At 38.9% G+C, this 17130-nt stretch overlaps 3 protein-coding genes and 1 long non-coding RNA gene across 5 annotated transcripts; 3 read left to right on the top strand and 1 right to left on the bottom strand.

The window, feature by feature from the left end:
- The first annotated feature begins 2762 nt into the window (after window positions 1–2762).
- On the top strand, window positions 2763–3479 carry LOC135484691 (uncharacterized). Its single transcript, XR_010446484.1, has 3 exons — window positions 2763–2845; window positions 3097–3152; window positions 3414–3479. It is a non-coding gene; the product is annotated as an uncharacterized LOC135484691 (long non-coding RNA).
- Window positions 3480–3841: 362 nt separating this feature from the next.
- On the top strand, window positions 3842–7117 carry LOC135485692 (uncharacterized). Its single transcript, XM_064768074.1, has 9 exons — window positions 3842–4002; window positions 4259–4403; window positions 4498–4668; window positions 4929–5059; window positions 5254–5364; window positions 5591–5704; window positions 5915–6124; window positions 6439–6612; window positions 6856–7117. Exons 1-9 carry the CDS (start codon window positions 3928–3930, stop codon window positions 6922–6924), a joined length of 1200 nt encoding a protein of 399 aa, XP_064624144.1. The 5' UTR covers window positions 3842–3927; the 3' UTR covers window positions 6925–7117.
- A 369-nt stretch (window positions 7118–7486) lies between these two features.
- Window positions 7487–11490, bottom strand: LOC135484291 (uncharacterized). Of its 2 annotated transcripts, XR_010446442.1 has the most exons (3): window positions 11405–11490; window positions 8561–11313; window positions 7487–8275 (listed from the first exon to the last, which is right to left on the bottom strand). XR_010446442.1 is itself a non-coding variant. In XM_064765626.1 (2 exons), exon 2 carries the CDS (start codon window positions 11145–11147, stop codon window positions 10062–10064), a length of 1086 nt encoding a protein of 361 aa, XP_064621696.1. In that variant the 5' UTR covers window positions 11148–11313; window positions 11405–11490; the 3' UTR covers window positions 7487–10061. The 2 variants fall into 2 exon arrangements, 1 of the variants encoding a protein (XP_064621696.1); XM_064765626.1 differs by having other exon boundaries at window positions 7487–11313.
- A 239-nt stretch (window positions 11491–11729) lies between these two features.
- LOC135484290 (synaptojanin-2-binding protein-like) lies at window positions 11730–15900 on the top strand. Its single transcript, XM_064765625.1, has 3 exons — window positions 11730–11905; window positions 12522–12772; window positions 13097–15900. Exons 1-3 carry the CDS (start codon window positions 11857–11859, stop codon window positions 13259–13261), a joined length of 465 nt encoding a protein of 154 aa, XP_064621695.1. The 5' UTR covers window positions 11730–11856; the 3' UTR covers window positions 13262–15900.
- Window positions 15901–17130: the final 1230 nt, after the last annotated feature.

Raw genomic sequence — 17130 nt, 5'->3', positions numbered from 1 at the left:
CCAGGGTCTGACCAAAAAGTGTGTGAAATCAAATGCCCGGGGCCAGCCGCGAGGGCTGGGGGAGGCATGGCCATCGTCATCAGCCATGATGATTGCTCTTGATGTCATTGCCATGTATGATGTAAAGTTAAGAAGTTGATTGCTTAGAACGTCACATTATTTGCAATATAAGTGTCCAGGCAATGAATTTATTACTTTATTTGGGTCGGTGTCAATGAAATTAGAGACTGCAGCTAAGATAAATAGACCAACACATAAATGTCAAATGTGTCGCCAAAACTATGTATGGCATTACTACTCTACTCAGTTCACACGTCAAACTATAAATGATTTTCCCCATCTATACGAACTGTACCCAACCCCGGAACAATTTGTTATTATTCCTATGGAGAGGATAAGAAAAATTGTCCCATTGTTATTTTGGTGGATGGAATATGCAGTTATTTTGTCTCCATGGTGTAATGGTTAGCACAACATCACAATGTGATGGTGATCTTGGTTCAAATCCAAGTGGAGACTAGTCTTGCATTAAAATCTGCTCAGAATAATGTCGTAATGAATGTTTATTAACCTTATGTTATACCCTAATCCAGCATAAGCATTTTGGAGGTCCTGTCAGAAATACCACGTGCTCAAAACCCTCAAGTTTATTTACAATGTAAATGAGGTCAATTTCCCAGAATCCCAAGCGGAACCGGCCACTTCCTCTGTTTTTGAATGATTGAATGATTATCTTATATCTTACCCATCGATGCATCCAATTTTAGAAATCAAGGACTATTATTATCAATAAAGCTCATAGGCCTCTTTAATCGGGTATGATTTAAATAGAAAAACTGACGACTCTGAGATGACGATGGATTTTGAATTTTCTGATGCAGCTGTCAGAAAAAGCAGACGACGCACTTTGCATTGCACATGGTGATGGTCATGATTATAATTTTGGAGACAAACCAACCAGTTGGAAATCTCCCTCTTCGAACTTGAACTTGAAGAGACTACAGTCTGACCCAAAAAGAGTAGAATGCAACATACATGACTGAGCCAACCAGTATGAGCAGTCCCTGCGGCTGTCGAAACGAAATGATTCGGAAATCTTCACATTCAAGCCAACTCAAATCATCAATGTCCGACAATGATATCATCATGATTCATGTATCAGATATGAACGGCATGCAGTAGCCGAGTGGGCCTCTGCATTAACTGAACTGTAGTGTAGTCATGTTTATTTACACTTACAGTTAGAGTTTGACTGATCAACTGGTAGGCCTACTTGCTGAGAAGAGAAGAATAGGATGACAGAAGTTCAACCAACTGTTGAAGCCGAAGATGAGACTGAGAAGCTGAGGGGACTGGATGAAGAAAATGTTTGCGTTGTTGCGGATATACAGGAGTTGCCTATCATGTTGGCTGTCACTGAGGTACGCCTTGCCTAGACTACAAATGTACTTGGATCTTGCTGTGTTAATTTGTTAAAATAAATAAGGACTTCGATCGATTGTTGTTGTTATTTCATTTTCAAGTTTGTGAGTACCGGTATGCTTAACAATGATCTTGATTTGGCAAACAATTCTATGTCTAAGCTCTCCTCTGGCTCTGGGGAGCTATACGATACAAAAGTTTGGTTGATGGTTCATCATGAGATTCCTTTTCACAGTTCATAGAATATGCCATGCTATCAAAACTTGCTGGTTCGGATGGGAGCTCCTTTGCTGACCAACTCTCTGTTGACGTCAAGACCATGGATGGTCAGTGTGATGCTGCAGATTCATGTCCATTATGGTTCCAAGTTAAAGGTAAATGCAGTGAATGACATTATGTAAAACTGATAAAAATACTTGTATCATCGGGTTAAGTCACAAGTATAACAAGCGAACAAGTATACAAATGTACCGGTAGATTTAATTGAAGAAGAAAGATCACCTTATCTTTGCCAATTTCATTAAAATGCATTGCTGCAGATCCTGGAAATTGAAAACCTTATGTTCCTCAGAACATGTTTATATATTTTTCTTTCAGTGAAGTTCAGTTCCAGTGCAAAAGAGAACTCGGATATTTTCAATTTTATAAAAGGTGAGGACTCCTAGTGATGACATCTGGACATTCCGGTATAATCCTTTCGAAATTTCTGGATCTGGATGTCCGAGTCCTTGTAACATATGATAGCCATCGTAATGCAAATGCAAAGTACAAACATCAAAGTAGTTATCTTGACAGAAATAAGAAAGTGTATGTCGGGAGAAATTCCTTGTTTTGCAAAGGGTTGTGGCTGCTGACTCGTAAGGAAAAACTGTCCTCTAGTTAGATTGTGACTTTGTCTCTTGCAATTCTGCATGTTTGTGAGGCATAATAATCGGATGCTCATTGACATTACTGAAGGGAAACAAAATGTTGTCTCACTCATTTCAGGCAATGCGGACAGCACTCGAATGGTGACAAAATGTTCTCAGAAATTAGAAGACAAATCTCATCTGTATGTGGAGACAAATCAGTTTGGTGGAGGACACTTGAAAGTCAATGCCAATGGAGAGTTTCACATAACAGAACATAAAGAAGTGGAGGAGGATTCAAAAACTAAGCTTTTGGTGCGATTCAGGGTCAGTACTTGAATTCTTACGTACTCTAGATTCAGTGTTCAAGTGAATCGCTGCCCGTTCAGTTGTGGTTTTGATATATAGCACTAACAATAAATAGATTGTAGATAATTGTAAATATGCTTAGATTAGCAAAATAAATTGTTGATTCTTCTGATGTTTTCCAGGTTTTCCAGTCCAGATCACATATGTTGAAAGAATGCCAGTTGGTTCTGCAATATCTGAGAAAGATTCGAATATTGAATTCAGATGTAAGTAAAAGGTGTTTGACAGAAATATACTGGTATGGTATGCAAATGAACTAAAAACAAAAAGTCTTTAACCAACAGTACTTTGTTAATTGTTCCTTGAATTGTCACTGTTTTGGATGTATTAAATGATGACTTCATGTACTTTGATTGTAGTTGATGGAAATTCTGCCTCTTACATAAATATTTCAATTTGTCTACAAAACGGAATGAGCATAAAACCATTAGCCAACACTCTTCTTTCATGTTTTCAGATAGAACTTGGTTTCAGTGTGGATGTTTTTGGTGTGGTTTCTACCACTGATGTTGGGTAGGTTGTAGAATGCTACATTTGTTCCACATCTAGATTTAGTTCCTTATATTTATACCACAGAAGTAAAAAATGAAACATCATGTAAGGATTAGGCTGACTGCAACAACAGTTCATTAACTCACAAGCAGAAGTTTTTATTTCAAAGAGACCAGTGGTTGTCAGACTGGACATTTCCCTTAGCTCTCCCTGTCATGCCTCAGTGTGGTTATTTGTTACATCCTCTTGTATCATAAAAAATATTTTTTTATCAATTTTCAGTCCAGTTGCACCTTGCACTAGAGTTGCTCAAAGACGTATTGTGACTAATCCAAAACATTTTATGAAGTAAGATACATAAGTTTAGTAAAATGCATAATATGCTTAGAATACTCCACCTTCCCATTATGTTGTTTCCATGAATGCCATAAATATGCTGTTTGCAAATAATGAAGGCAGTAATTAGTAATGCATCTAATACAGTTTAGCAGTACCTGTATGTATTCCTTGCTGATGAACAAAACACAACTTTTTGAGGACATCGAATATTTTCCATTTGTGAACTAGATAAAATGGTGACTGTCTGCAATGTTAAATTTGTGAACACCTCATTGAAATTGGTCTGATTGCAATTCTCATGAATATTTTAAAGTTCCTGCTGGAGAGATGCCTTTGATTTTACTTCCCATCTACTTTCAGAGACTTTGGCTTTCTTCAAAAACTGTCGTTCAAATCCAGTGGTTGCTTCACAATCAATTCGATAAAGAGGGATAACTGTTTAGTGCCTGACATCAGAATGTATGTGATATCAACTGCAATACCTCCTCCACCCACTCTACCAATCAAATGTGAAACCTGTAGAAAAATTCAAGTATCCTTTTGACATTTGCTGTTGGCCTGTTGATCTAGGAATGAATATGGTGCTCCGTTCCACGAGGTCTTTATAAACATGGCTGTGAAAAATTCTATGATGGTTTGCTCTATTGCTACGAAAATGTGAAACTCCAGTGGCAATACGGTATTTTCTTTCATTTCTTCCAAGTTCTACATTTCAGTCAGTGCTCTACTCCTCACTCCTCACTCCTCACATATGGACGGTTAAATTTATTTCCTTACCTAGTGTTAAGATGAGTTTCTATGGACCTGGTGGCATCCCACTGGTTGTACCTCATGTTTCCTTTGGAGATGCTGATCTCTCAACTCTGATCAACATGGCAGATTATGGAGCAAAAGCTGGAAATCCTATTATGTTGGAAAATAATTCAACCCCAGGTTTGTTTTGCTCCATTTAAGCTCAATTGTGGCTGTACATATTTTCCCCCGCACATAAAGTTTGGCTTTTGTTTGTTTTGCTTTTTACTTTCAGATGTTGTTTGGCCTGATTATCAAATCAGTGTAACACCAGAGGGAACTTTGAGTGACGCAGCTGCTGACAGTTCATCCTTAGACACTGGTCTCCAAAAAAGAAAATATGTGATACAACTCATCTTTATTCTTGAAAAGGTTAATGACCATTTCACAACTGGGAAATACTTGAGTAAGTCTAGACAGAAAAGTATCACATTGATGGATTAGGTTCAAGCCCCAGTAGCTGCATAGTAACAAGATGTTAGATGGCATTGCTCCTTTAAATGCGTGTTGACAGTTCAGTCTGGAGTAATGAGAGAATTAGGTACCTACAATTCCCCACCATCAATGGATACCTATATGTGAAGAAGCAACACAATAAATTCATACATATTACATTTATATGCTCTAATGTTTAGTTCTTACAACCTTTGATAAACCTTTTTCTAGATTTCCTAGATTCAATCCGACAGAATTTACAACACCTGGTCACAATACGAAACAAAAAGATCCGGAGACCAGTTCACACCAGCCTCGATAAAGTGCTCATGAACAAGAAGACCCTGGAGGAGGAGATTCTTGTAAGTGAGGTTTCCGGCGGAGTGCAGGTCAAGTTGATTGTGAATTGGTTCCTAAATGGAAGCATCTTGAGAAAGATTGTTGTAATAAGCTTAATGTCATCCATTACATGTACTTGTACAGCCGTTAAATAAATGAATATGATACCTAGTGCCTTCATTGTCTGCTTTTAAACATGAGAAATATTTCTTTTCAGCGGAACAAGATCCTCAAAAAAGCCATTCCAACCATATCCAATGCGCTTTGCTCGGTGTTGACACAGAGCGTAAACAAGAATTTTAGGGAAGAATGCTTCAATTCAATGAAGGTGTGTGAGCATTTCCAAGGTCATAGTAAAGCGATCGAGAAAGTTGTGTGCAGTTCTTTTGCTGGAGTGCCTTTTACTAAATCGCCCATTCATCTTTGTCTTGTCGAGCAAGCCCACAGCGCAGGTTACACACTTAACATCTCCTAGTCCTATGTGTCATAAGTTTAACTTTGCTGGCGGCCCGACTACCTCTGATACAAGGAATCTAAGCCTATTTCTATTTCAGGTCACCAACTCCAGGGCAATGAAAAGGGTGCTGCATAAGAACCTGTGGTCGATTGCTTCTAAAGTTCATGGTGTGGTGCCATGTGAAGAAACAATTTTACCATTTGAGGAAAGGGTATGTAATTTCAATATTCAGAAAAGCTTATTGGTTCCTTCCAGTCTTCGATGTTATTTAGCTTATTAGGTCCACATCCATTTCTGGACATAGGGTGTTCTGTACATGTATGTGGACATGTGTTGGGGTTCTTCGTACTGTACATTCCTTGGTGAAAAAGGATTTGATCCTTTCTGAATGAAACATTTTATAAAAACATTTACCAATTAGGTTTCTCAGCCACAACAGCCTGTTGAAGAGGCAGGATCTCGAAAGTCTGAAGTTCCTCGCAAGCGTAGAAAACAGCAATACGTGTATGATTGTGGAGATGATCCATGTCCATCTCGGAACAGTACCCAGACTACATGCACGGAAGATTTTCCAGGTGCATCAACGATGACCCAAGGAACCACAAATACATTAGCTACAATACAGCCATCGGTAAGCATACATGTAGCAATAGTTCCCACAAAGTGCTGGCTATTTGGAAGCACAATATTTTCCATGAAACTGACTTCAAGGTTCATGTACATGTGCATACCAAATTCGTATCTGGATCATATCAAAATACATGTTGGACCAATTCAGTAATTACATCTCCAAATCAATTTGGATGCATGATTACTCTCAGCCTTGGCTGATTTCACCTCTTAGAGTATGGTTGTACATGTAGATATTCTCTTGGCCATCAGAAGACATATATTTAGTTTAAGAACCCTGTTCATTACTGTCACCTTGCGCCGTTTTAATTTAAGGCTAATCTCCATGCGCCAGTCATCAACTTTGATGCCCTGGGAACAGCATTCATACGAGATGAGGATTCCATCTTTCAAGATGACATGGGCGGAATAGAAGATATTGAAATGGCCGAGCAGATCTTGCTCGAAGAAGTCAGGAAGATTACGGAGGAAGCAACACCAGCTGCTGAGGTGAGGGAAACTTAACATTGTGGTGTTGTATCTTCATTTACTAGTTATTTGACGCTTGAGCACAAGTCCCTTGGGCGTTTACAAGAGGGATTGAAGGCAGTGCACGACTGCTCCCTGGGGGGCGGATATCAGAGGGACCTAGGACACAAGAATAATAATTCATAACCAGAGGTGTCTTAGATACTCGTTGCCTTGTCACTTTTGTTTTCTTCATGTAATGTAGTTCATATCTTTCTTGTACAGAAGCTGGAAGCATCCATTGATGACAGTTGGTTCAATGACTTGATTGATGATCCAGAGTTCCTCATCTGATATGTCTGAAGATGTCATGCATCGGAGCCATGAGATAAATCTCACAAGTCAATCATATGTAAAGTGGTGGCCTATCAGACAGCTACCATCTATGTGCAGAATATAAATGTATGACTGGACTCGTTGTCTTGGCCTGATCTAACGACATGTTCAATCTTGCTGCTCAGTGATGTACCGTAACACTAAAGCAATATTTCTGTGATATGTAAAACCGTCAAGAGGCAACTTATTAATAAAGGTATAAAACTAAAAATAATGTGTTTGTTGTTCATTTGACAAAGAACTGCTGCTATATAACAAGGACACCAATTGCTGACATGGACCGATGTTCCCTCCGAGCCGTTAGGGTAAACGCTGCTGTAAATCTACATGTATGTCTCCGATTGCTCATGACCGCATCAAGCAATTGTTCCCAATTTTGTGCATGGAGACTTCGACCCTCTGTGCAATGGCCACACAACTGTGCGGACACTTTAAAACTGACTTGGGTCATGATAGTCTCTGCTTTATTCTGTGAACAGAAGAATATGACCGTGCAATAAATTCTACAACCATTTTTACGATACATTTGCTTTATTATTTACAATATGATACAAGAAATGTACGGAATGACAACTAAGTACTAAATGAACATAGCACAACATGATCTGAAGCATTGTAACATAGCATAAACCAAGGACCAGCACGAATTAGTGCTTCATCTTCTTTCTAGAGAACCTACCATGCAAAGGACACCTAGCCATGTGGACAAATAGACCAAATTGGTGTTCATTTCAAGGACTTGGGGTCCTGCAGATAAACCTTGTTAAACAATATGCCCTGGCTGGTTGGTCGCAAGGTAAACCATGAATAAAATTCAAAGTCCCTCATTCCATATTTTATTGTAACTCTCATAAACCAACATCGCCAAGGTGTTGACCGGCCTTGTAACCCTAGTCACACCCTGCATAATATATTGGAAAGGCAGGTGTCCTCAGTGGCAAGTCCTTTACAATACAATTTGGTAGCTCTTATGTCTAAAAAGAATGTAATTCAAGTAACATACACATCCAGCAAAGATTAAAATTTAGCTGTTCCATCCACCTTGAACAGTGCATCATTGTCCTTTTTCCATTTTCATTCAAAACATTCAAACTGACCAATATTTTACTTCTCACACAAATTAATAATTTCTTGCAGTCATGATATTCAGTTACTTGAATTACAAATTTTAAAGACGAATTACAGGCCACAATCCTACACATCGTACTTACATGTTATACTTACAGCCTTACCCTCAGATGAGTGCAAGCAAGGGCAAGTTCACAATCGTTCGTTTAACTCCACCACTCTCCACCGGCAACCAACTCAACTGGTCAAGCATGAAAGGTAAATTATAATACAACTATTACATGGTCACAAAGTATACCCGGCAAAATATCTCTGACAGAGCATTATAGAAAGAGGAACCTTTTAACCACTAAATTTGCATAATCTTTTCACGGGCAAATTCTGGTTTTCCCCATTACCATCCAGACTGCTTTTTGTATCGACGAGACCTACTAACAGTAAAAGCTCAGCATTCTACCTGGAATTTAATCTGCGATCCAGTGAAAACTTATAATGCTCTATCAGAGGAATAAAATGGGTACCTTACCATGTGCTTGAAATGTTTTGAAAGTTTGTTTTACAAGGTTGTCGCTTCTCAACCCAAAACAAAGGCTGTCTTCTTTCTTCTCCTGGAAAATAAATGGAAAGTGCCTAGAGACTGACGAATTTTATAAGTAAAATTGATTGTGGCCAGAGAAATTGTTCACGATTAGATTTCCTGTCACTGATTAAATGGCAGGATGTTTTTTTAATGTCTTTTCATTGTATTTCCTTTCCACTGTCATGAATGCAGAAACTTCAAGTGAAAATCAAACATGTCAATTTATCTGACCCCACACAAAGATTCCTATAAACTCATTGTTTTTAAACAATAATTTTCTTACAGCTCGCTACAAATTCAGACAAATAAATTCTTGGCTACAAGTTGGACATATCCTTTTAAAATATTTACAGTGCTGTTCTAAATCATATCAACAAATGCAACAACAACTGAGCTTCCTCTCTTAATCTCGGCATCTATCTTGTGAGTCAATGTGATTCCCTCCCAAGAACGACCGGAACCAATCTCATCATTTTGAAGAAAATTGGCTACAAGTTGTTCCGAAACAGGATTTTTAGCTGAGCTTTTGGATGTTCTGAAACTTAACTGAAATCACAAGATAGCAAGGTTCAGAACTGTTGTAGGTACTACAAAAGCTATAAGAATGCCATTTAATTCCTGAGATAAGTATTGACTCTAGATAATGTGGTAATTTTCAGTATAGCAATGGAATTCATAATCGATCATCCATCCAATCTGCACAAGAATGCAAAAACTGCGATTGAGCAAATCCTAGGCCCCACATGTCCAATGACAAGCCTTCTTCTAGATTTTGCAATACCTACATTAGCTTAGGAAGCCCAGAGTGAAAAGCAATTCTAAAAAGAGACACGGACCATTTGATATTTTATACTACACCATTCAATCCGGGACCGAAAACTGTGTGAAGTCTGAAGTTCCATCACAAAGTCAAGTATTTTTCACTGAAAATTAAACAATGCTTGTTTAGTACTTTGACTTAAAAAACTAAATTCAAATGAATTAAATGATAATACATGTACAGTTACAGCAGGCTACTTGAATGATGATAGTTTATATGAGCACGCCACTGACACTTCAGTCTTGTTTTCACGTTTGAAATTAAAGTAGCTTTTGTATTTCAACATTTTGCAGATTTCAACTGCTATGTCAATCTACATCCAGCCAATTACATTTTCTACAAGTTCAGTCCAGAGCTTCAGGGGTTATATTTATTGGACATCACTGCTCCAAGTATTTGACTGGGAGGCAAAACAGAAAATTACAGTGTACATCAATATTCAGCATATTGCCATGATCAATCCTGCCTCTTCGAACTCCACATTGGTTCATTGCTTCCTTTTCTTGGTAAAGTTAATGAGCACAGACCATAATACCGACCATTTTATAACCACGCAGATTTGTTACTCCCGTAAACTCTGCGATTCTTTGATGAACAACGATGCTGTTCTTCTACCAGAGAACCACCTCATGAATCCTTAGAATGCCCATTAGCAGCATTCCTGCTGCAAGAGGCACAGAACTCGAGGGAAACATTCCCCTTTGAAACATGAAGGCACACACCACCAGCATCCTGAAGATTTAGATCACGAAACTTATCACTCTCCTTTTGTCTGTCGTTGTCACTGATCTTCTCATGTTTTTGCTTATCAGTGTTCTTCGTTCCTGGTGATCGTCGAGTGACAGGTCGGTTGTAAGCATGATCAAGCTTCTGGACTTTGGATCTTGGGGTATCAGAGGTCGATGGATGAGGGATCTGATTTTCCTCATCATTGCTACATGTATTTAGACAGTCATTGTCTCTTTTGCGGCTGGTCTTTGGAGAGCCAGCATCGCCATCAATGTCTTCCTCTGCTAGTGGAGCAGGCAATTCAAATGAACTACTGAAATTGACACCAGGGGTATTATGAATGTTTCTCAACAACGCTGACAAGTGGCTCTGATTTGCTAGGACACCTTTCAAATAAAGTACATCCTTTGTCAAGGACTCAATAGTGGACTGCATATCAGAGACCTGCCGTTTCAAGGCACCATTCTCGCTAGAGAGATCTTTCACACTTTTTTGAAGTCCTTCAATAAATTGTTTCTTTCGCATACGGTTTTCTCTCGCATTGATTGCATTTCTAGTCATCTTTTTTCCATTCTCATCAACAAGACTCTCTTCATATTCAGAATAATCTGGGGAAGACCTCCCAGGCACAGACTTAGCACAGTTACGAGGTGGCCGGCATGGTGACATCATGTCACCAATTTGTTTCATAACTGTCGGTTCCATCACTTTTCGAATGCTCAAAAGGCGCCCATCCCCATTTGCAAGTTTAATGGGCCAGGGGGCATCACCAACCAGTAGTGGCTGGATGTCTGTAGATCGTTCCGAAACAACTGCCTGCAGATCTGATCCCAAATCAAAATCTGCAGTAGGCCTACTAAGGTCAAGGTCATCGGTACCATTATCACCAACACTGCGATTGTCCACCAGATCCAGAGAAGGTGCTTTACCTTCATCAACACCATTCAAATAGTTCACCAAACTCTCATCTCCGCTGTCATTCATTTTGATCTTGATAACTGGACGGTTAGAATACGGTTCCTTTATTGTCGTCGAACTGACTGGCTCCTTTGGTGGTGAAGTTTGAAGCTGACCAAGTTCGGGGAAAAGTGAAAACTCGCTTCCGTCGTGCGGCGGGCTCAGTCCGAACGTCTCGACATCGACGATTTCACTGTCCAGAAAAGAAGAAAACCGTGATAACATGGTTTAAATTGTTCTTTAAAACTGGCTTAATTTAACCAACGGGTTGGTCGTCTATTTACCTCTTATTTTCTTAGCGAAATCTGCCTTTGAACGGAGAGAAAAATCAAATTTTTCCTCTTCACAAAGCAAAATGGAAGAAACACGCACCAACAACGTTTTGTCAATAGTCGTTATGTATTGATGAAATAACTGATTATGTGCGCCGAATAATTGAATTAACACCGATATGATTCGAATATGGTTTACATTATAAATAAAAATTCAGATCCATCATTCATGTTTTATTAGTGCTTTGAATTTTGATAAACATTTAACTATTCGTGAAATTGTATTGATCTTCTAAGACTATGATTTACCATTATTGGGGTCAATTAAGTACAAGCCCACCAGCATTTAGGCCTACCAGGTCAAGGTCGCTACCAGGAAAGTGTGTACCAGATTTGTGTACATTTCTACAGTGTGTGTCTTCCTCCAAACCTGAAACCCTAACTCCTGGTGATAAGGACAAAATATGGGTGAAAATGACGTAATATATGTAGATCTATTGAAGGGAGACTCTGGTTAGTTTAATTGAGGAAAAAAGGAATGATATTGATAGTCGCTAGTATCGGCACCGCGTAGGCTAGGCCTAGGCCCTGACCGGGGGTGGGGCTGGCCCTGCCCCAATCAAAATAATGTGTTCACACACTCCTAGTCCTAGTCCTAGGCCTATCATGATATGATGATATGACGAATCACCACCACCACCTCTGCCCACCCCAACGGTAACCCATATTTTGTGTCAAGTCCCTGGGACATCATCACTCATCACTCATGGAGTCATGATCAGCAGCGGAAGGGTGCATGGTTTTTCCATTTTATGTCTTCGACCTGATCCGAAAGGGGTGCCAACACAGAGACAGAGAGACAGTGTCTCCTATACATTGACGTTGTCACTTGTGTTGAGAGGACTCGACCATGTTGACACGCACAGCATCCATTCCAAATCCACACTAGGCGTTTCGAGGACAACTTCATGATTGGTGTGGTATTTCACAGATGGGATAACACCAACACGAGTACTGGTACATTCAAAAGCGATTTCCTTTTTATAATAAGTCATTAAATTGCATCAGTGTACTGTATGTTGCTTGGTGTTTTACCTGCTTTTTATTCCACTTGTTCTTTTATTCACAGGCCTTGGCTTTAACATCAGAGGTGGAGTAGATGCTCAATACATTCCTGGTGACAATGGCATCTTTATCACTAAAATCAGGGAAAAGGGGGCCGCTGCATCCAATGGTCAGCTGGAGGAAGGAGACAAAATCTTAGAGATAAATGGAAAAAATGTTTTATCTATAACGCATGCCCGAGCTGTGGCTCTTTTTCAAGCTTGTGGTGAAAAAGTGTCTTTGAAGGTACAGCAGAGAGCAGAATCAAACATATTGGTATGTGTAAAAAAATGTTTTGTAACTTTTTAAATAATGATGTCTCCTGTTGTAATGTCACATTCATTTCGGTACCTGAAAAGTTTAAAATGGGCAGTGGAAACTACAACCTCTTAGGTTGAGTTCCAATAAACATTTTGTATATGAGCTTCTTGAAAAGTACTAGGAGTAAGGTTCAAAATACCTTAGAAAAGCACTAGATAATTCATTTAAAACATGCGCTAATGAGAGTGCAATCCAGACTGACTGTGGTGATTTTTGTACAAAAAAATCTGTTAAAATTACAGCAATCTGTAAACACGTCTTATCTACTTTCACTTTCAGGCAAAAGCAGTTGCGCGGAGTATACAAAACATGGATGTGGATCCATTTAGTGAAAATGACCCTGGTGCAAAAGATACGCCTATCATCAAATACGTTCTCATAGGAGCAGCAGTAGGAATTATTGGTTTAGGGATGATATTTGCCATCAAGAAATTTAGGAGATGAAAATGAGAGATTTATCTGGAGATTTTGTTGATTTTGCCTGTGGTGAAGATTCAATTTTGTTATGCCGTAGTGTCCTCCCAATGGCGTGGTCCACTTTCATAGGGAGGATTGTTAAAGGTCCAGTGGCATTATTAAGGGTATCATTGCAAGCTGTGAGTGGCCCAGTCACCTTCCATTCTGCAGTAAATTGCACATCAAATGGAAATATTCAAAATCTGACTGAATATTCACGCTGGCGGTATTCTGATTTTAATCCTAAGCGGGCCTCCTCCCAGCTGATTTCGACGCTTCCTAGGTGCAATAATGTGATTTTATATTGGAGAGGAGTGTATTATGGGCATTGAATGCTTTTTTTCCATTTTGTCGGACAAAAGCCAAAAATTTAACTCTCAACATAGTTTCTTCACAAATCAATAGTTTCTTCCATTTTTATTATTTCAAGTAATGATGTCACACCCTGCAGACAAACATGGAACCTTGATAGCCCAAACGCAGTAGAGCAGTGAACCAGCAATCCAAAGGTTTGTGGTTCTAATCCCATTCAAGGCAACTTGATTTGACTGCACTTTCATTCATTATTTCAAGCTCCACTCCAAACACTTGTTAGCTTGGCAAACTGATTTAAGTACCGTTTCCAAATGCAGCTTCAAAATTTATCTGAATCTGAACAGTGTTTTACTTTTGATTTTATATTTTTGTTAGACTTTGAAATCTGTGATTTGTTTTGTTCTTATTTCAATTATTTTTAAGCATGCTCATAGGACTATGAAAAAATTCACACAATTATGAAATACTGTCATGAGAATTTGATTGTTTCAGATATAGCCTGGTATGATATTACGATGAAATTGAAAAAACAGTGAAATGTGTGTCTGTTCATGTAACTAAAAGAATTTTATTTCATGGGTAGTTCGTCTTGAGAAAAGTTGAAATTGTTATAGAAATGGAGATTTGTATGTACATGTAATGTCTTGGTTTGTTCAATTATCATGTTTTAACACTGTTACTGTCATGTTATGGTCATGGTGTATTTGTTGAGTATTGCATGTCACCTTTGTTATTAGAATTAGATGTTTCCATCTTTCGCTTTTGTTTTTTCGTTTCTTCCAAATCCAAATATGCGAGAAGGAAGAATAATCTTTGTTATATTGAGGTTGTAAGGTAGGCTGAAAATTAATTGTCTCCTGGCTGTACATTACAATGATGTGACAGCTGTGCATGACTTTCAGACATTCTTGATAAATATCCAATTAGTTCCTTTTGAAACGTGGTGACCACATTGTCAAATCGCACATGGTTATACGCAAAGTCGGCAGTTTTAGTTCTTCATCCATTGATTTGTTCCAACTGGCAACTTATTGATTTTCTGTCAGTTGGTATCAACAGCTGCCAGTGAGAGGGATCAATATGACATTCAACACTTTGTCTAGGGTATATATGATCTATAATAATGATAAGTGCCTTTGTAATTGTAACACCTGCATAATATCACTTTCACCTTGGAGAATCAGTTTCCCAGCTGATGGAGAATCTTGCCTTATCTTCAAGGCATGCGTTCCAATTACCAAGGAGCCATGCAAAAATTGCATTTTCCTCCACACATATCTTTGTAATGCAAATCATGCTTGAAGAACCTAAACACAATGTTATCTTATTGACAACGTCAAGAGCACAGTTTTTCCATCATAATTGAAAAATGTCTCCGTTCCCAGGGCAAATCAGCTCAGCAAGTTGGACAGCCTGCCTAACTCTTCGCAAGCTGGGGAATTCATTCTTTTGGGTGACTACGTACATGTATGGTCAAATACTTGATTACTGCAGTAAGTTACATGTATGCTCAATGAATGAATAATTGTCAAGAATCATTAAAAAGCTGGCCATAAACAACTGCTGAGGTCTGGGTACCTGGACTATGAGAACAATTAATACTCAGGTGCTAAATGTCCAGGATGGCCTTTTCCATCGTTGTCATGGAATTTAATCAAAGTTATAAGAGTATTATTCCGTCAGATCTAAAAAACCTTTCGATATAAGGTCCATTTTAAAGAAACTGATCCGCTGTTGACAATGAAGCTAAGGCATTTCAAGGCTGGTTTGTCCAAACATCTTTTTCGTTAAGGTGGAGACAAGTTCAGGTCTGACTCCACTGTATGATTTTCCCACCGTGATTGCCGCAAGTAAACTACACTCTGCCCCAGCAGGTATCATCATTCTTCTATTTCAAATTACCTTTGGTGCAGTTACATGTAGTAAAAACAGCAGTGTATGACACTGCTGGTACTAGAAGTGTCAATCACATCAGTGGGCTGTGCCTATTTTCTTTTTTTGGGTGGGAAAACACCCTTGTATGGCCATGTTTTTAGCATGGGGATTAGTTACAGATTTTGTCATTGCTTATAACAGCTAGACAATATAACCAACAGTTGGATCAAGCTCATAGATGTAGTGACATCTAGAAATATTGGTGCAAAACAAAGTTTTACTGACCAGGAGCAATATCTGGCTGAGGTGTCTAACATAATCCCTTCTGTTCTTGTTCAACATTATTGTCTGATGATAAATATTGTTCTGGTCTTTGACCATGTGAGACTGTTACATCATGTTAACCTATGAATTTGAATAAAATATTGTTAAGTGTACCATTGTACTTTTCCTTGTTTTTTAAGACAGGAAGACATAACAAGGCCATGAATATTACTCAATCAAATGGCGTTTTAAGTTGTGACTTGTACTGAGAAGACAATGTTGTAAATTGTCGAAGAATGGCAATGATGTGGTTTCATACCGGCCTTCAGGTTGTGGCTTTATCCTCTATGGGCCATCACTTTCATAGTTCAAAAGAATATACTTGAGACCAATGTTTCCATTGGTAGGAAAAGACCTCAAGTCCTCAGTAATGCACGCATCTGGTTGCCTTAGGTTGTCTACATGGTCCCAATCAACATAAGGTTACAATTTTCAGCAGAGACACAGTTGTTCATTGATACATGTAGTACATACCAAAAGGCCTCGGTCACTGGATATCAGTGACTGTAATGGAAAATATGCTGAGCCTTGTTTGAATGCAATAGTCTTCAGCAATAGTGTCGCAATCAAGGACAGCTAGGAAGGTTCTTGGGTGTCTACTCAAGACCTCTGTGGTAAACCTCAAACTACATGTATGCCCAAACCCTCTGCTGGCATCACAGGTTTTGGTTTACATTTTCAGTCTGCCCGAGTTGTCTAGCTTATTAGGCAACCAAGGAACGACCACAAGCTCAGTGTCACTTCCTTAAATATCATGTTGCTAGCTCTTGTGTGATCACATCTTGTTCTGGTTGTGACAGTGTCCTCTGGTGTGCCAGTCTTGTCTCAGTCCTCAATGCCAACCAATCAGGGCACACAGTTTTCGTGTCTTTCATGTTCTGCTTATCAATATCATTGTGATCATACTCACTGTTTCCTGTCGGCATGGCTGTGAACTGTCCTGGGATGTGTATAAAGGGCATGGTGCCACTCCATAATCAAATAGCCATGTCCATCCATTACCAAACACAACAGCAAGCATGAGTATGTGACAATATCCCACAATGGAAGGGTACCTTTTTTGGGGATACTGGTTGTGACTTACCAATGTAATCGTATTAATAGATTATCCTAAATAGGATTTTACTTTGTGCCATATCAACTTCTGTTGCTTTGGTGTCAAAGAAGTTGAGATTCATCCTTCAATACTTAACAAACACATCCAATTTCACTTTGCACTGCATCGAAATGGATGCTGGACAAGATTGCTGGATGAATTGATGAGATTTCAACCATTGATTGGGAGTTACTTTCTCCATGATAGTGACCATGTTATGCTCGACTTCAACCAAGCCCATCCTTTA

Source organism: Lineus longissimus, chromosome 3, assembly GCF_910592395.1.
Source record: "Lineus longissimus chromosome 3, tnLinLong1.2, whole genome shotgun sequence".
NCBI classification, from domain to species: domain Eukaryota; kingdom Metazoa; phylum Nemertea; class Pilidiophora; order Heteronemertea; family Lineidae; genus Lineus; species Lineus longissimus.
Note: the sequence above shows the minus strand (reverse complement) of the source record. Positions and strands in the feature narration are given on the sequence as shown.

Coding starts and splice junctions, on each gene's coding strand:
- LOC135485692 (XM_064768074.1), top strand. CDS start 3,928: ATGTATGTGATATCAACTGCAATACCTCCTCCACCCACTCTACCAATC. Junction 4,003..4,258: donor AAACCTGTAGAAAAATTCAA/GTATCCTTTTGA, acceptor CCTAGTGTTAAG/ATGAGTTTCTATGGACCTGG. Junction 5,060..5,253: donor CCCTGGAGGAGGAGATTCTT/GTAAGTGAGGTT, acceptor ATTTCTTTTCAG/CGGAACAAGATCCTCAAAAA.
- LOC135484291 (XM_064765626.1), bottom strand. CDS start 11,147: ATGAATGACAGCGGAGATGAGAGTTTGGTGAACTATTTGAATGGTGTT.
- LOC135484290 (XM_064765625.1), top strand. CDS start 11,857: ATGGGTGAAAATGACGTAATATATGTAGATCTATTGAAGGGAGACTCT. Junction 11,906..12,521: donor TCTATTGAAGGGAGACTCTG/GTTAGTTTAATT, acceptor TTTTATTCACAG/GCCTTGGCTTTAACATCAGA. Junction 12,773..13,096: donor GAGCAGAATCAAACATATTG/GTATGTGTAAAA, acceptor TTTCACTTTCAG/GCAAAAGCAGTTGCGCGGAG.